Raw genomic sequence first — 18,952 nt, 5'->3', positions numbered from 1 at the left:
TGTGTTCTTCCGGACATGAACAGCTCCTCTGTTTGAATTTTTTTTTTTATATGGATTGAGTTGGGAGCCAACTGCTGACTTGATATTCACAAATCACAAGAATACATGCTGCTTCTTTCTCCACCATGCAATGTCTGGATTGCCCTCTCCAGATTTCTTTTCAAATATATCTTTTCTTTCCCTCCTTCACTTCAGTGTTTCTCTCTTTTTTCCCTGATTTTTATTCATTACAACTCTCCTTTTTCGTCCTTCTCTTCTAGTCCATCCCTACTGCTCTTCTGAGACCATCTTTCTTTTTCTGGCCACAATTTTGAACCCCATCTCCCAGCGAGTGCAGCATGCCTATAAAGGTTGATGCTAATAATACTGACATCTCACTCATAGCATACCACCAATGCTACACTAGTAAATACTCTAGAGTTACTAGCGCATAATCACCCCTCTGTTTTTCCCAAACCAGAATATATAAACATCTTATCTTAAACCTTAGTAAACCTCAGGGGTATGGCTCATGACATGTACTGTAACTAAAATATAGGGATGTTAGCCATATTTACATCCTAAAGTCACTGGAAACTTACAGTTCAAGGGTGATTTAGCCCTACTTTTATTAATTTATTTCAGCATGTTTATTACAAACATTTGTTCTAAGAATATGTTTAATATTGTCTCCACTATTATTCATCAGCATTATCAAACAGGTGACCAGAACATATTGGTTAAATTTTTATCTTTTTTAAGTATGAAAAACAGATTTTTTTATCAATGGATTTGCTCCTAAAGCATATACCCCTCAAAGCCTATTGTATGTCGTAGCTTCCCTGTGATAATCAATGTATCTATGGAATTAAGAGCCTCGGGGGAGCTTAGCATTTGACAGCTGAAGAGGTCTCAAAGGATTCGTGCTATTGGTCCAAGCCCTGACTCTGTAAATAGGGTGACCTACGATCCTGAGCCCCCGCCCCCAATCAGGAAATCTTGATGATCTGGTTCACAGGTTTAAATACGAAGGGAAAACAGAGGTGATTGAGGAAAAAGTTGTTGAACTACTCACGTATCATAAATGGCTCTTTTAATAATAATGAGAAAGGAAAGAAACAACATGCTAGCAAGTTGAGGCTTGTGAAATGAATAGTTTACTCATATTTAATGGGAATGCTCACCTAACCACCCAAAAACCTTTAGCCTGATAAATAATGTTCCTAATGTGAGCATAAAGAGCTGCTGACTGACTGAACTGGACTTAAATGGCCCCTGGTTCTATGTGAGCATTTACAGGGAGATCCTGAGAGGTGAAGGGAAGTTTAAAGCGCCTTGAGGCGACTGTTGTTGTGATTTGGTGCTATATAAATAAAATTGAATTGAAAGATGGCGCTACGTTGCTCCTAATTATTTCTTGCTGAGCTTTACAGATGGATTCCCTTAAGATGGTTTAGATGATACGTTCACTGAAGCTGGATTATGTAGCTTCAGAGCATAAGCAGCTATGGTATGAGGTCAAAACTCCGAGTACTCACCCAGCTGATGTCAATAAAGATTTTTGAGAGTAGAAAATATATTGTAATAAGTATTTTTACTAAGATTTTTTTTTTAAGATTCATCCATTTTAACTAAAATCTTCCCTCTGGTGTGGAAACTGAAGAATGTGACCTTGGTGCCATTTTCTGCACTTTGCTGATTTCTGTGTTCTGGATGGTTTATTTTTGAATTTTTGATTTTTGAAAGGTTAAAGACATGAATTTTGAGTTTTTAACAGCTGTGGACCATTTTATAGACACTTTAGAATTAAATTAAATACAGAAAACTGCTTGTTTTAGTTATAATTGTGGTTTTTAATGTCAACTCAAAGTTTATTGAAAGTAGCAAATTATTCCTGCAGGTATTATCTTCATGTTTGAAGTGTTTGTGAAAAAATTCAGCTTTTTCTCAAGTCTTTCCTCTTTCCAGTCTTTCCACACGGTCTTTTTGTTGTTGTTCTTCGGTTCCTCGTGCTCTTTCTTCCTCTCTGTCACGCACACCTACCTTTCCTCGGGGGCATGTTTATATTGGCCTGCTCACAGTCGGCCATCAGTATCCAGACCTGCCTCAGCGCTCTTAGAATTGACCATCAATCTCTATCCTCTGCACTCTTTATGTGAGCGTGTTACTGTTTGACTCTGCAGACTTACTTTTCCTTCTTTGGAAACGCATCTTGCAGCTCCGTCCTGCCATTCATTCCTCTCTGTCCCTGCTGTCTGTGGCTTTGTCTCACACTTGGCTTTCCCTCCCCCCACATAAAATTTAAGTCCCAACCCTTTAAGTAACCCTAGTTATTAATTACTCACCATTTTTCTACTGCTGATCAATATGAATCATGACTGTGAAATCATTCCAAAACTGCAATTCAAATCTTAGATTAAGGCACCTCCTTTTTGCTTAAAGAGCACATCAAATGGTTTGTCCTTCATAAATGCCTTGACTCAGTTATATGTTATAGATCGAAAGACGACCTTCACCCAACTCTGATGGCTTTTGTTTTATTGCAGTGTATTCCTGAAACATGTATTACTCTTTCAGCACTACTTATGGTCTGTGCAGGTTTGCAGCCGCTTTACTGCCGCCAAGTGGATTTTGGTTAGGCAGTATTTGGCCAATCGATGGTCATTTGTTTTCGGTCAGAAAGAAGACCGGTTCAACAGGGGTAATGTTACTGAGGCTAATAAATGCCAGATTCTGCTTGAAGCAGCCGTGAAAAACACTGGATCTTACAGAAGATGTTTCCCCTCTATAACCTGCAGGATTTGATGCAGTGAGCTGTTTCAGGGGAATATACATCAAGAAAAACAAATTCCTCTCTGAAAAAATAGCATGCAAGCTATTATGCTAATGTATTGTTAACTAATATATTATTAGCACTATTAGAGTACTAATCAGGTGGAACCATATGATCTTCCGCGGCACACCTGATCATTTCTGACGGCACACCTATGTGCTGCGGCACAGTGGCTGGGAAACACTGAGCCTTTAGGGTCGGTCCAACTGCAAAATGAGAGTCTATGAAGAGCAACTGGTCAGCCTGGTGGTTGCTGGCAAAAAAGATAAGTTGGCAAGAACTGTAACGTAAACAGGAAAGTTGTGGCTATGACTAGAAAAAATAAATAATTTAACATAGGTACACACTGACTACTGAACTCAACACAAGTGTAGACTCGCAGTTTTAGTGCTTCACTCAGAGCACATTGCCCCTGCTGTGTGCACAGCCAGCTCTGTTTGATAGCTTCTTCTTTTTTTTTTTTTACCTGCAAAAGTGTACACCCAGACTTTCTAAAGCCACACGGATAATGTGAATTTTTTCCCCTGGTGTCTGTATACACTTGACAACATTTTGCTGAAAACAAGTCAGATGTTTACTACCGCTGTTAGCTTTGTTTTTGTTTTTTGGCCAATCACGAGTCTGCTGCATTCATATACTGTTTGGAAAGACATGCTATCTTGGGACGCTGATTTGCTGAAGCATTAAGCATTCTGTTTACATTCTACTGGAAGTCCAAAGCTGGAAGATGAATGATAAACATTAGAGTGTGCAGCTGAAAAGATTTTCAGCCATGCTTGAAGTTTGTAGTTAGCAAAGGATCTTCTACGTAACTGCAAAGGGACACCATGTTTTCAGTTAAGAATGGAAACAGTCATGCCAGTATAGCCGTGTTCTCTTATTATACCACAGCCCTCCTGTGTGTACAGTCTTCCGAGCTGGTCAGAGGTATCTCCCATCGCCATGTACCAGTGTAACCTGAGCGCAGTTGTGCCTGCTTCAGTGCTGAATGCTTGTGGAGTCATGCGGTTGGGGTAATAACATTTAGGGGGGAAGAGTTGGTTGGTTCGTAGTTCCACAGCATGGCCTGAGCTTCCTTTTATTTTGCTTGTTGTTTTTTTTGTTTTGTTTTGTTTTGTTTGTTTTTTGAAGCACTGTGTAGGGGTAGGTTGGGTGTTAATGGTGGACTGGTAAAAGCTTTGAGCTCTCCAAATCACCGTAAATATGTCCTCTCCTGCTCGTTAGCTGTTATTTACTGTAATGTAATTATGGGTGAGTTTGTTTGGGACACAAACTGACCCTGATGACGGCCACGGGACCAGACGAGTTTGTCAAGTCATAAAGTTTCAGTGTTGCTTGAGCTTCAACCTCTTTGGGACATAAATTTCCCATGGGTAGCAGAGAGCTCTCCAAATAAAGTTGAGGAATGCTTAACAAAGTGAAGAAAATAAACCACAGTTTGATGCCTTTCATGTTGTTACCCCGTGTGCTTTTGATCTAGGTCACTGGATGAGGTTAAGGAGAGAACGTCATTCCTTATCAAAGGCTTTTTGTTTTTGTCTTACATTAAACCAATGTCAAAGTACTGTTAGTTAACGCATTGTTTTCTGGTTGTACGCTAATTCTATAACATATCTACAGTATGAGATTATATGTGTGATTCTGGTTGAAAACCTGGAAACATTCTATATATTATTTTTCATCAAAATCATTTTACTCATGTAGTGTAAACAAGTTAAATAGCACCTTTTCTGCTTTTTTCTATATCCCCTCCAGGCTCAGCGGAAGGAGGTTTTTCTTCAAGAACGGTACAGCCACTACAGCCTGACTGACCCCTACCTGGCACTTCAGAGGGACTTCGAAGGCGGGGTCCCCGGAGGAGACAAGGAACGGCGTCCCCTAGGGTCCAGCCCCATCTCCATCTTGGAGGCCGTCATGGCACACTGCAGAAAGATGCAGGAGCGCATGTCGGCCCAGCTGGCTGCTGCCGAAAGCCGTCAGAAAAGGGTAAGACATTGCGGGCGGGGGGGGGATTTCTGTTGGTGGAGAAGGTTGGAGTTGAAAACAAAAATAGAGAGTGCATGGCCTTGTGACCGTGAAACTAAAACGCCACCTGTACGGTTGCTAAGGAAAGATTTAATTTCTCACATGAGATCCAATCTCTTCGCTTCTGCTTTTTTAAACCAGAACTCCCAACCAGACACAACAGTGGAAGCTGAACGTCTCAGGATGTTTACTGCAGGCATTGACAATAATTACTGTAACTTAATTGGATTTTTGTTTTGTAAACAGTCCTTGTGCAGAAATGCTTTGGAGAACTGAATCTACTGGAACGATTATCAGCTGCTGCATGGCGTCGGAACAAAATGGATTAAAGAGCAACTAGTGCATTTATTTATTTATGGTGTTGCTTCCTGCAGCACCGCTTATTGTATAATTAGTCAAACAAATGTTGACATTATTCATTTAGAAGAGGTTCATGAACTGCCCATTGATAAATGTCACATGATATCCAATCATTATAGGAGGGAAACACATAGAACAGTGTGCTGCCAGACAGTTACAAGGTTTGTGTGTCCAAAATGCCGAATGGTTGTTAAATCTGAACGCGTGAAAGAAGCTTTGATTAAATTTGTGTTGTATCCGTTCCAAAAGTATTACTTTGGATTTGATATAAAAAAAAATTCTTGCCTTTAAATGGAAGGAGCTGTATGTGCGTCAGAATTTGTAGCTTGTTCATGGACTTTCTTTGGTTGGGAGGTGATCTACAATGTCTTGAAGCAAATGCTCTAGTATGTTAAACCATGTTTTGTCATCGGTTCTGCATTGGTCGTATGACTGAAAGATATGAATAGTCACTATGTTGTTACATTGACTTAATAGTATATTTATGTCTTAAGCTGCCTCTGAGCTCACATCATTTACTTACCAGCAATAATACTGCAGTGTTTAGCATTACTGCTTTTTAGCATTAGTCTTCAAGTGAAGCCAAGGCTGGCACAATTTTTTTTTTTTCTTTTAAATCATCTTGTCATAAACTGAAGTTGTGCTGCTAGGAAAAAACCCAAGGGAACACCAAGATAATCAGGAATCGTGCCCTGTGGACGGTGAAAGTTTGGAGAAATTAACTGCAAGCTACTGAGATATTTCATTGTGAGCTGGACCAGCAGAAAAACCAACACCACCATCATTAGAGCCGTGTAGCTGCGGTAGCAGAGACTGGTCAGTCGCATTTTACAAAATGTCTAATTTCTGAGCTTATGTTTGTTTCAAGTTAAATTGTAGTGAATAGGTGGCTATATTCAGTCAAGTTTAATGAAATCTATTTGCATCTTCTCTTTGACCACAGATTGAGTTTATTTACACAGAATTCAAATCTCTGAGGCTGAAATCCTCCAAAGGAAGTTGTGGGAAAGAGAAAATTCGACGCTTGTCTGTGTATATTAATGTTTCTCCTGAATGCATGGGTATTGTATGAATGGGGGAAGAGTGGAGTAACAGTGTGTCTGTGTTGTGTGCAAACCTAATACCTATTTTCTGGTGTGTCAGTTCTGCTTTTGTGTACAAACTCATATACGCACATGCAGTGTGTGTATTTGAGTGTGTGTTTGTTCGAGGTCTCTTTAGGATTAGAAAGCCCTGATTAACTGGGCAGCCAGATGTCTGCTATCCCTCTGTCCCATTTTCACTGTTTCTCTTTTTCCTCTCATATATGTGTTCAGACATGAGGCTGGAGGACTGAGTGTGTGAACAATAAAGAAAATACTCTGTTAAAGTGTATGTCCTGTCCATGAACCCTGAAATACAGATTTAGTTTGAAGCCACACTGAACCTTTGTAAGTAACCACACACATAAATACACAGAGAGGAGGTATGGACGAAGGAAGGAGTGGAAGGAAGGGAGAGGTAGGAGTCGCTGTTTTGACAGGAAAGCTGGCTAAATAGAGAGTGTGTGTGTGTGTGTGTGTGTGTGTGTGTGTTATCCTTAATGTGCAGCCATATGTGGATGTTGAATTATTTGGCATAAAAATATAAACGGTAACTTTTAAAAGAAATTGAATTTTCCAGATCTTAAATAGAAAAATGACAAATGATGCTTCTGTCCATGAAGTTAGAATCAGATGTTACAGTTTAGGAGCAAAGATTAGAACATTTTCAGGAAGTGAGAGAAGTAACCTGTGACATGTAGAGGTTGTCTTACTATTTCTCTGTTACTGACAAGTGTTTGTTGTCATCAGGTGAAGATTTAAAACCTTTCTTTAGGGGTTTAAGGAGGAAAAGTTTGTGAATGGAATTTCAAATTAATTAAAAAAGGATTGCAGTAAAAGTATCTGTTTGGCTGGGACTGGCTGCGACAGGAAACTCATCCAAAAAACAGATGGTTTAATGCAAAAAGAAGTCTCACAATGCCCCAGTGTCATCACATGCCCTGCAGGTAACTGTGAAACCAATATTTAGTTTGCCAAAGAAGATTCAGACAAACAATTTATGTTCTCTGGACAGGTAGACCAAAGATCAAGTTATATAGGCACAGTAACTGTAGGCATGTTCGGCGCTGATCAAAGGCAGCTTTTCAGAAGAACAGTTTCACACCAGCTGTACAGCAAACTTTTTAAAATCTTCGGATTCTCAGGTTGATTTGCCAGTCAGTGAACTATGAGAAGATGCTGTGAAGCCATCTGCTGGAAAGCTCAACCAAAAAAGTAAATTAAAAAATATATATTTTATTAGAATTAGAATAATATAGAATTTCCCAGAATTTAAAGCCATTTAAAATTTTGCAAAAAAGTTAAAAGACCAATGAAGTTAGTTTGTTTGTTTTTTGGTCAAATTTCATGTCAAAAGGACTGGTGAAAAAAAGTGTTTTTATGAAAGGGCAGGAGAATAGCTTCTGGTGATATTTTGGTTAAATAAATAGAAATAATTAAAATAAAAATAATTTAATAATAAATTGATCATCTTTACTATACAACAGTTTCATTGAGTTGTACCACAACATCTGAGGTTTTATTTCAGTCCACTCTGGTCTTATTTTAAAGGATCACTTACTTGTCGTGGGTTTTCTGCGTCTAGTTTGGTCCCAAATAAGTAAATTGCACCGAACTTTTATGGATACTGCATCTCTTCACCATGTGAAGCTCTTTGGTTTCTTTGGTTATGCCTTTAGAAATGTTACAAAACAATAAGAAATGCGGACTGAGTGATGGAGCCACCAGAAAGTTCACCTATCTCCTAATTAACCATGTGATTTGTACCACAATGCCAAGACTGGTATTTTGATTTGGAATGTACCATTTTGTAGTGTTCTCTACAGTTAGGTTTGCAGAGTCTTCTGGAATTGAGTAAAACTGAAAATTATGGTTATTTTCTTAGGATTGCACAGTGCATCACATGGCAGATTTAATATTCTCACAAGACAGTTTGGCCTGAAAACAGAAAGTGCACCACTTCACCTGTGAAACCACTCTCAGTACTGCTGAGAAACATGGTTGTATGACTTTGAATTACAGCGGTTTTGCTTCTTTTTAGCCCCCCAAAACACACTTAAATATAAAAGAAGCAACAACAGACAGCAATGTACTCTCATTTGACATGGTGAATATAAATTGGTGAAATGGAGATTTGTATGAGATTGTTCCTTAAGTTTTTTGCAGTTGCTGTGGTGCTACATTATGATTTTTGGTGCAACGTACTAGAAGAGCGCATCCTCTTCTAAGGTGGAAGCTGTGTACTCTTTTTGGTGTATAATAAATCACCATATCACCACGGATTGCCCAGTTGTAGCCAAACAATCAATCAGCAAATGTGTCAGGCAGCTTTCACTGGAACTCTTAAAATGACCAGTGACACAACAACAAACCAGCACTGCTAAAAGACACAGGCTTAGCATGCTTGGAGAGATCTTCTGGTTGCTGGGTAGAGTGAATTTCACCTGGCTAGTTCGTGCTATCTTTATCCCCTCCGTCTGTTTCCACTTCTGTTGTCCTCCTGTGAGTAAGCTACTGAATTATCCATGAGGTCTTAGCCAAGCTGAAGACAATCACGCAGTTAATACATAACACACTCTGAACTTGTTCATGGGAATAATAAAGGCAATCCCCAAGTCCTGCTATCTCCTTCTCCATGAATCAGTCATGAAGTTGGAGAAAGACCCTATCCAACCCTACAACTAACACCCTACTGCCACTTTAAAGGACCACCATTAACCTGTATAAAGAGATTTTACATAACAATTTGTATCATCTGTAGGCATAGTATAAAATTTCTGGAAACTCTTTGTAGCCCACTTGTATTAAGAGTGCTGTTAGCAATAGCAGTAATTTAAAAAATCATCATAGACAATCTATAAGATAATTGAAAATCACACCTACAGTAAAAAAAAAACTTGGTGTGGTATGGTGCTGGTGGGGTGTGAGTCTGAATCTGGAATTTAAAGAAATCTAAAGCTGGGAAATTTTCTATCTGCAAAGTATTCTGTCTGTTACACCATTGTCTACAATACGCCAAACCATTTAGAAATGAATATAATAAAAGACTGTAGCTTTTTCAAGTTGTCCTTAATCAGAGACATGGAGTCATGCATATTACAGAGTTATCTTAATCCCACATGGTTTTAATCTAGTCCTCCCAGTGTGTTTCGACATGTACAGCGTTCCTAAATGTTTTTCTGAGGCATTAGGCTGACTTACAGCAGACATAATCCTCACCCAATTAGCAGCTAGTCGTAACACCTCCTTTTGAGTAACAACTGGCATTCCCCTGGCTCTCCTCCTGCTTATAAAGCCCTTACTTCTCCTCAACATCAGCTGGTGGGGATATCTATTCCCTGATGGTTTGGAACAGCGGGAGTGAAGGAGTTAGCTAAGGCTGGGAGGGGTCTCACTTGGGATAGGAGCTGCAGAGTGTCAGCTCTATTGTTTGGGGCTTGTTAGAGAGATGGGGTCAGTTGGGTCGAGAGCCCCAGTTAAGCCCCCCCTGTGAAGCCAACTCTGAGCTAATAATAGCAGCGATGCTCCAGATATAGAGGCCGCTGGTCTGACAAGTCATCGAAATTCAACCGTGTGTAGAGACTCTGACATAGAGACCCATAAATTCAACCACCCTGTAGAGGAATAAGACCTGTCTTGTCTGTCTGTTTTAATTCAGCTACTTTGTCTGGCTGATTTGATTAATCTGGGTTAAACTATGTTCCCTGTTCTCCTAAAAAAAAAAAAGGTTCAATTTTTGTTTGATTTATTAATGCATTTGCAATTGAGGTGCTGCATTGCCTCAGAATGTAAGCAGTTGGATTTTCAATTCAGGTTCAGCTATTTGAACCTGAAGTTTACTATGGTATTAAAAGACGTGTCAGATTGCTTTATAAGATCATAACAAAGACATGGTGCTGGTGAGGTGTGAGCTGGGGATTGGATATCTGACATACGTGTGACGCTTACTGAACTTGTACAGCACATACAATCTGTGAGTTTTGTGGTATGCTTGATCGCAACCGATTTATTTTAAAGATGTCAGTGAATTGTCATTATGTCACATGCCCAGTGGTAATACTGTCACTAAAGACGTTGTAGAGGTAAATTATATCCTCTTGTATCTGCACACATGTAACCTGAATTACTTAGCGTGATTTCTTTCTTGGTTTCTTATTGTGTATATATTCAAGTTTCAGCTATAATGTCTGTGATCTGTAATACTGCTCTCAGACCTCGTGTGTATTTTCTTTTCTTTTTCAGCTGGAGATGGAGAAACTGCAGCTCCAGAGTTTAGAGCAGGAGCACCGCAAGCTGACGGCACAGCTGAAGGATGAGCGTGAGAAGAACAAGCATATTGTCATGATGCTAGTCCGAGAGTGCAAGCAGCTTGCCACACGGGTCGTAGAGGAGTCACAGCGCTTTGATGAACTCCAGGCTCGCCTGGATGAGGAGACTCGCACCTCTGGCCGACTCCAGGAGGAGTTGAGCTCTGAGCGCCAGCGCAGCCAACAGATGGAGGCAAAGATGGAGAAGCAGCTGTCAGAGTTTGACACGGAGCGTGAACAGCTGCGTGCAAGGCTGGGCCGTGAGGAGTCAGAAAGCCTGAGTCTGCGGCAGCAGGTGGAGCAGCTCAGGACTGAAAGGGGTGAAGGCAAGGATGGAGCTGGTCTGCCTGCTGCTAGTAGACCAGAACCTGCTGCTGCCACCAGTACACCACCCAAACCTAAAGCTCTGACATCTGTTTCTGTAGCTACAGAGCCCATTAGTTCTCGAACAGCGTCTTGCCAAACGGACCTGCCTCCCACAGAGGTGGAGGGTCCTAAGAAGTCCCCTCTCACTATACCTGTCAAACCAACCCCTGCCAACTATGTGGGCCTGAGCCTGCCAAAGACGACTGGCCGGGGGATCGTCCACAGCAGCTCAGGAGGACTGGCACAGACAGAAAATGGCTCAGAGGGCAATGCCCCCCACGGCTTACCCAGCGGGGTCAGTCCCCGTGTCCAGGCTGCCCGCTACAAGTTCCAGGAACAGGACCAAAATGGCACGGCATCCCAGAGTCCTCCAGCTCGTGACCTTTCTCCCACCAACCGCGATAACTTTGCTGCCAAGCAGCAAGCACGTCACACCGTCACGCAGGTCCTCTCACGCTTCACCAGCCCTCCTGCAGGAGGGACTGGACCCCTGCGTCCAGGCCTGCCCCATTCTGCCTCAGAGGGAGGCCCTTTTCCCAGCCGCCTGAGCCACCCTATTGGCCTCAAGTCTCCCACGGTGGCCAGGATCGACAGGGGAAACCCTCCTCCTATACCTCCCAAAAAGCCAGGGCTTTCCCAGACACCTTCTCCTCCTCATCCACCCATCAAGGGAGTGGGGGACAGCAGCCGCACCCCTGGGGCTGGGTTAAAACCAGCCACACCCCAGCTGCCGCCAAAACCGGCCTTGGACCTGGTCCCAGCCCTGACGGCCTCTCAGGTGGGTGCCTGCCCCCCGTGCCGTTCCCCAGGGCCTGGCCGGGGCCCTCAGCGGCATCCAACAGCAGCATGTTCAGAGTGCCCCCCAGTCATCAGCTCTGCCACCACTGTCAGTAGCCCCTCCTCCATAAACCCCCCCTCCACCTCCTCCTCCATTAGTGCTCCATCCTCCTGTAGTCCCCGTGCCTCATCAGGCAGCCCCCTGGCAACAGCATCAGGTAAAGGGGCTCCTTTTTGCTGCATCTCCCTCCAATTCTGCCCACTGCCTCTTTTCTTTACCTGTCTTTCCAAGATCCTAGCCTTGCCTAGCTTAGCACAGCATAAGGATCAGTTCACAGGAAAACTGGTATAACTGCAGAAACGACACATGGGTCAGCTTGGTTTATGTTCTTGCCCCCCCCCCCCCAACCCTGAAAAGCCTTACAAGATCCAATGCTACTCACTGCATTTTCTCTCAACTTATCTCTCCTTCTCTGCCTTTAATGTGCCCTCCCCCTGAGCACCTTTCATCTCCCATGATGTCACATTAGACATGTCAGCATCAGTATCAGCAGCAGACATTTACATCATGTCACTAGGATGTGTCTGACTGTTGCTCAGAGACAAGAGGTTAACAAAAGGAGAATTTCAGGGTGAACTGAGACAGGCCAGCGCCCCTCCCGATGCTCTCTTGTATTCATATTGGTTTGTTGGGCTTTCTAAAAATAACCCCCTATCCTCTCTGAAGCTGATGCCAGAGGCTGCTCTCTCCTTCCCTTCCCCTTTTCCATCCTCCAGTAGCATGCAATGATTACTCCTCCACTTCCTGCACTCCTTCCTGTTTCAGCTTCCATTAACTAGTCTGACTGACTGTTTGCCATTGACAGCACTCTGTATGCAACTTGTTCGCTTTGATATAAATGTTAGCTTTTATATTCACTGTAATGTGATTTTCATGCTTTTATTGGTTGCACTGTGTGGTGTGATTAAAGTTAGATCCAGCTTATTAGAACTTTGGTATTATTTTGATGTTTAGGTTCAATATTTCTGTATTGTCTGGTTGAAACACTTAGTAATGTCTGTTTTCCCAGATTTCCACCAGGGTATAGCAAAAGCTACAAAACCATGACCATGATATATATTTAATATATATCATATATATCATATATGCATTATATAGTGATCTATCTGTTCATGTAACTGTATGTTTAGGCAAGAGCAAAACGCCTTAAATGGAAAAGCACCTTATATTTAAGAATCTGTCATGCAGCTGAAAAACCTGACTATGTTTTTATGGCCATATCTTACTTTTTTTCTTCTTTTTTTGAAAATAGCATATCCAACACCTTTATTGCCAGGCCAGCCTTTATGAAATTCTTGCATTCGATTGCAGCATGTCCCACTTACAAATGTGACAAAGCTGTGGAGTAGTATGAAAGAAATCCTTCCACACTTTGACTTATTTATCACAGTTATAAGCCAAACCATAAAGTCAGCTGTCAGCATACATGTTTCTGTAGCTTTTGTTTTTATCCTACTTTTGCACCAAAACCACAAAAATTCCAACCAGAACAACTGCTGGGGCTTTCTTCGTCTTCTTGAGATTTGATACTGCATTTTTTCTTTACTCTTTTGAATCTGTGTCTTTTTGTCTTGACACACTTCAGCACGCAAATTCTTCACTCTGACTTTCTTTAGCCTATTTTTAACCCATGCTGTTCAGAAATTGCCACAGTAAAATAAGTATGACAACTCTGAACAGGCCCAATAGGCCCATGGTTAGTAGTCATAGCGCAGTTGTTGGGGTTGGTAATTAGATGTTTTTTCTTAACTTCATCTGTTTGTCTTGTTTGCAGTGGTAATTTTTTAGTCCATGTATGTTTTCACATTATCTGACTAAATAATATGTGTATATATATATTTGTCTATTGTGTTTGTGGTACTTAAAGACCTATCTATCTTCTTGCTGTGTATTAATCAGATGCGATGACAGGCTTTTCTGTCCAGACTGCAGCTTCACAAGCTGATTAAATCGCAGACGTTTTTTTGCAGGCTTCAGGTTTGTCACAGCAGGGTAACAAATTCAACACAAAAAATGTGAAAAATATGTATATAGTAAAACTAAATAGTTACCTCAAGAATTCTTTCAAATCCTCTGGTAAGCTAGACTTTAAAATTCAAATAACCAAAGACACAACAGAGGGATGTATAAAATATGTTAAATTAATTGTCATCAGTGCAGGCCATTATTGGTTAGAATTTTTGCTTAAACTTTAAAGGACATTTATGGAAACTGTTTTAGGTTTTAGAGTTTAGCTTGCTTGTAACAAGAATAATATTTTAGGTATTACAGTTGATCTCACGTTGAGAAAAGTGGGGCCGAGGAAACCACAGATTCCTGGAACAAAACCGCAGGATGTAACTTTAGTTGTTACATCACCACTACAACACGAGCACAGCAACACAACACACACACACACACACCACACACACCAAACACCACACACAACACACATTACATTATTATATATCTATTTATATATACTTATATTATATATAATATATAACTAACTATATATAATATATATATATATAATATATATATATATATAATAATAGTATATATATATATAAATATATATATATATATATATACATACATACATACATACTATATATATAAAAAAAACACACACACACATATGTTTTGTATATCTTTGAGGTAGAATAGCAGAAGCTAATTGAGAGCTTATTTTAAAAGGTTTCCTTTCTGTGGTGACAAACTAAGCAATTAGCAATTCCAGACATTCTGATATTAAGTACAATCTGTGTCTTGGTTTAAGTTGAGTAATTTAAAACTATACATTTTTAAGATGCTTCAGTTTCATTAGACACTAATCAGACTTTTTGAGATTTTGTTTTCAAGATATTTGGTGATCTAAAAATCCAGTATTCTGATATACTCATCAGTCAGTATTTTTTTTTCTTTTAGACACGAGTGTTTCATTAAGGAGGGAGTAGTTATTTATTTACTCGTCTGTCCAATCGGATCAGCTTGTTTTTGTGTTTGCGACATCTAGTTGCAGAGTGCCCTCTGATGGACACACTGTGCAAAGTCAACTCTTATAACATGACTGAAGGGTGTTTCTTCCAAATTCAGCTTTCGTTTTTATTATATTTAAAATTGTGGGATCTTCACAACAAGAAGAAGAATGAAGATTGAAGAGTTTGAACAGTGTTTGGCAGCATAAGCTGTTTACAGCATTTATTCTAGGATTCTGTGGTGGAAATGGTTAACTACTGCAACTTTGCCTGCTGCTTTGACAAAGCAGACTATTTTGAATGAGTGAAACAGATATGCTGTCCTTTCCTTCCAACTTCTTACACCCTTGCGCTCCAACACTTAGCACTTCTAGCTGTTTCCTCTACCTCCTGCTCTTCCTCTTCCCAGTTTAACCTGTCCTGTTCCTACTCCTCGTTCCCCTTGCAGGCTGGTGTCCCTCCATAGTCTCCTCTCTAAGTGGCAGTGGGCCTGCTGCCCTGGACGGCGGGCGACCCCTGCTCCTCCAAGCTGCTTCCCAGGGAAATGTCACTTTATTGTCAATGCTGCTTAACCAACCAGAACCAACCACCAACGACATCACCACTACCACCACCACATCCATCAGTACCACCTCTACCACCAAAATCACCTCTACCACCACCATGGAGAAAAAATCCAGTCATCTTAATCAAAACCATGACCTCAACCACAACCAAACCTCTGCCTTGTTTGCTGCTGCTCAGAATGGACACACAGGTAAGTGGAATTTGATTCATCAGTCCTGGTGTCTGAATCTGATTTAGCTCTGTTTGAATTTGATACTTTTTTGCAGCATGGGAGATGTAGATGGATAGTGTGGCTTTTAGACTCAGAATTTTTTTTAAATCTTTTTGGCAAATTTAATATAGTGTGTTCGCCCACTGTCAATGGAGATCTAATGTGAGGTTTGGTGAGTGGTTGGCTGACGGGCTGACTTATTTATTGATTGTTAAAGAGTTAAGGAGCTCGTGATGATTTGTATTGACTGTGAATAAAAGGTGATAGGCTAAAATACAAACAAAGAATTAACACTGGATTGATTGTGCTGAACTGCTGATCACAATGATGCATAAGGTTTTCAGTGAGTTGTCTAGTTAATGACATTGTATATGTAAATAGCGTGCACCATAGTTAAACAGTGCATTTTTCCTTCTGCTCCTAGTATTTTCTTTTTGCTGCTCATTAAAGTAAAATAAAAAGGTAATGGCTTTGAAAGTGTGATTTGCATTCTGAGAGACGGTTTACCAACTGAGGTTTGTTCTTGTTTGCTTTTGTCTATTTTGAAGCCTTTAATATTAGTTTAAGCTTCGGTTACTCAGACGTTTTTCTTGTCCCATTTCAAATAACTTCTAGCTTATCAGCATTTCTATTCACTGTGTATTTTAACAAGCACACAGTTCTGTTAGTGGACCTGTGCCTTCATGGGTGCCGTGGGATGGAAGAAAATGAACAAGCAAACTCGATAAAGGCCCTAGAGGTTGAATTAACTGCGAGATATGCGACTACAATAATGCTTTTCCTTTCCTGTAAGCAGCCATCTAGGAGTTGCATTTGAATAAGACGCTGAAGAGGGTTCCTCACTCAGATGTGACCATATGGAACAACACAAAGGCTTTGTTCATTTGCCTCCACAAATTAGGCTTAACTGATTTAGTGACTGAGTTGCTGCCCTTTTCCTGTTTCTTGTAAAAGTATGTAGTTGTGACATTACTTAAAAACTGTAAAACAGTTTAACCACAAAGCCTTCTTGTATTTACTGCAGCTAATACTCTGCTGACAGTGTACGTGATTAAACTGGTCAAATAAACTGGTAAAAAGCCCAAGTAACATATCAGTTTAATTATTCAGTTTCACTTGGCTGTCACTTCCATAAACTGAGTTGGACAGGTTCGCATTGACATTCACATTCTCACAGAAATCAGTAAAAAACAGTAAATCAGAAAAATCAGTCAAATCTTAAGGTATACCATTTAGTGCCTGCATGTTTTAATAAAAGTGTCGGTGTTTGGCACCAGTGTATTTGTAGTTTTATCTCAAGAAGAATCTCTAAGCCCAAAACCTAGCAAAAAGATGAGCTTATTTGCAAACGTTTCCTTTGTTTTACATCCACTGTGTATTTAGTAAAACTGCATGTATTTGGAGTGATTTTAGCTCAGGTTTGGTCTCCTCCACTTTCAAAGGGAGCTGCCTAGCTTGCTAATTGTTCCCCAATTTCACCAGCTAATTTCGGACATTCTCTGCTGTTTGTTGGTGAGAAGCAGGTATAGAGTAACAGTATTAGGGTCTTCATACTGAAAAGAGCTGACAGCTGTAACCCAAAGGAAAGTATACTAAAACAGAAAAGCAAGAGCTGGGAAGCCAAAACCATGAACTGAAACATTCTAAGGGGAACTGCTGAGTTAGGTCATAAGGTGTAGCATAGCAGTGGCAGGACGTGCTCTTTGCAGCAGCTGTATGAAGATGTAGTGAGGACAAAGCCCTGATGCTGATAAACACTTAGACATGTGCGGGTGAGCTGTGACTCATCGCATTATGTTGGCTGCCATTAAGTGAGATTGTGAGCCTTTCATGTCAAGGCTATAACCTCAGCACAGAGTATATGTTCATCCACTTGACACAAACACAGTACCCTGCATACAAAAACAGAATAATTAATGCATGCAGAATAATGACACACAGACATGCAGGCCTTTTATGATCTGCTTCCCTGCTGAGATGTTTAATAATACCCAGTTGTCAGCTGAGGATCATTGATCCATGAACATGACAAATGCAGTTGAAGGACAGCTGCACTGAAGGCTTATATTAGGTGTGCCACCACAGAGAGGACACTCTCAGAAATACCCAAATGCACATAAGAGCTCTCCTTCTGATTTGATCTAATTATTTGAATAATGCCCTTTACTTATCCTCCTTCACTCTTCTACAAATTGGACATTTCCAAAGCTAAAGGCACATTTGTGTATTTGGACTATATATACGTAGTTGAGACTTTGATAAGGGAACATATACCACAACATACCTGCAGGTACTTTAACATTTTGTTTTGGCAAACAGAGAGTACAAGCTTTCAAAACTGTAGGATCTCATTAGTGGTTTCCTTTATTGCTTTTTTTTAAACATACAACATTTTAATGGGATTTTCTTTCTATTTCTTTTAAGATTGACAGTACAATAACAGTACAACTTTTTTTAAACCACCCCTATGGCTAACACTCGTGTGAAAACAAATTGATATTGTTTTTAGTTTATTGTCCTTTCTTTGTCCAATATTTGCAATATTTCAGAATATTGGACATTTCGGAGGATCTGGTGATAGAAACTCTCTATGATAAATGTTAAAAGGGAGAGTTGGTCTGAGTTCCCTGTTTCAAATATGTTTTAAATATGGCTGGCTCAAAAAGCCTCCAACAACCCAGGACAGAGCACAAGGTTAGATGCAAAGATGAACAGTTTATTCACCAAAAACAAAGTGAAAACAGAAAACGGTCTTGTGCGACAGAGAGGGAAACAAAGAGAGTGGGCAGAGGAAGCAGCTGTTCACATAAGGCCCAGTTCTCATCTTCACAGGTATACACAGACTATCATCAGACTGAACAGAGAACTCGGACAGAGTAAATACACCCAAGCCGGGATATGAGAGTTTGATCATATTGCACAGCCCTACCCAAGCCAAACAAATGCATAAGATAGAGTGACTCGTTAAACCCGTGACTTTAAGATAACAACACCTTTTCTTGTAGCATATTTCTAGAGATTAAATTTCTGGTCCGTAGTAGCTGATAATCGCTATTATAATAATAATGATGGATTGGATTTATATAGCGCTTTTCAAGGCACCCAAAGCGCTTTACAATACCACTATTCATTCACTCTCACATTCACACTCACTTATTCGTCTTATTTCAAAAGATGAAAGGGTTTTAGAAATTACTGCTTTCACATGAAAATAGTGGAACTAGAGGGCACTTGTCATGGATTGCACAAAGCTCCAAACATGAAATGGAAAAACTCAGCACCATTGTTTACATGCCTTTCCCAGAATCATGACCTGGATGCACCAACCAACACACACGTGCATTTTGCTAGCATTAATCAAACACTATCAATGTTTACATGATGTCATGCTAAGATGAACCTCTCATTCCTTCTGCACAGGGAC

The 18,952-nt window shown here is 40.4% G+C and overlaps 1 protein-coding gene across 1 annotated transcript in view; it reads left to right on the top strand.

Moving 5' to 3' along the window:
• cttnbp2 (cortactin binding protein 2) overlaps positions 1 to 18,952 on the top strand; it is an 86,355-nt gene that overhangs the window by 38,833 nt on the left and 28,570 nt on the right. The window contains exons 3-5 of the mRNA XM_014338757.2: positions 4,568 to 4,798; positions 10,522 to 11,947; positions 15,199 to 15,507. Of these exons, the coding sequence (XP_014194243.1) occupies positions 4,568 to 4,798; positions 10,522 to 11,947; positions 15,199 to 15,507 (1,966 nt within the window). The remainder of the gene's footprint in view (positions 1 to 4,567; positions 4,799 to 10,521; positions 11,948 to 15,198; positions 15,508 to 18,952) is intronic.

Source organism: Haplochromis burtoni, unplaced genomic scaffold (genome assembly GCF_018398535.1).
Source record: "Haplochromis burtoni strain Fernald_Lab_line unplaced genomic scaffold, NCSU_Asbu1 Contig_248, whole genome shotgun sequence".
NCBI lineage: Eukaryota > Metazoa > Chordata > Actinopteri > Cichliformes > Cichlidae > Haplochromis > Haplochromis burtoni.
This window is presented reverse-complemented; position numbering and strand designations above follow the sequence as displayed.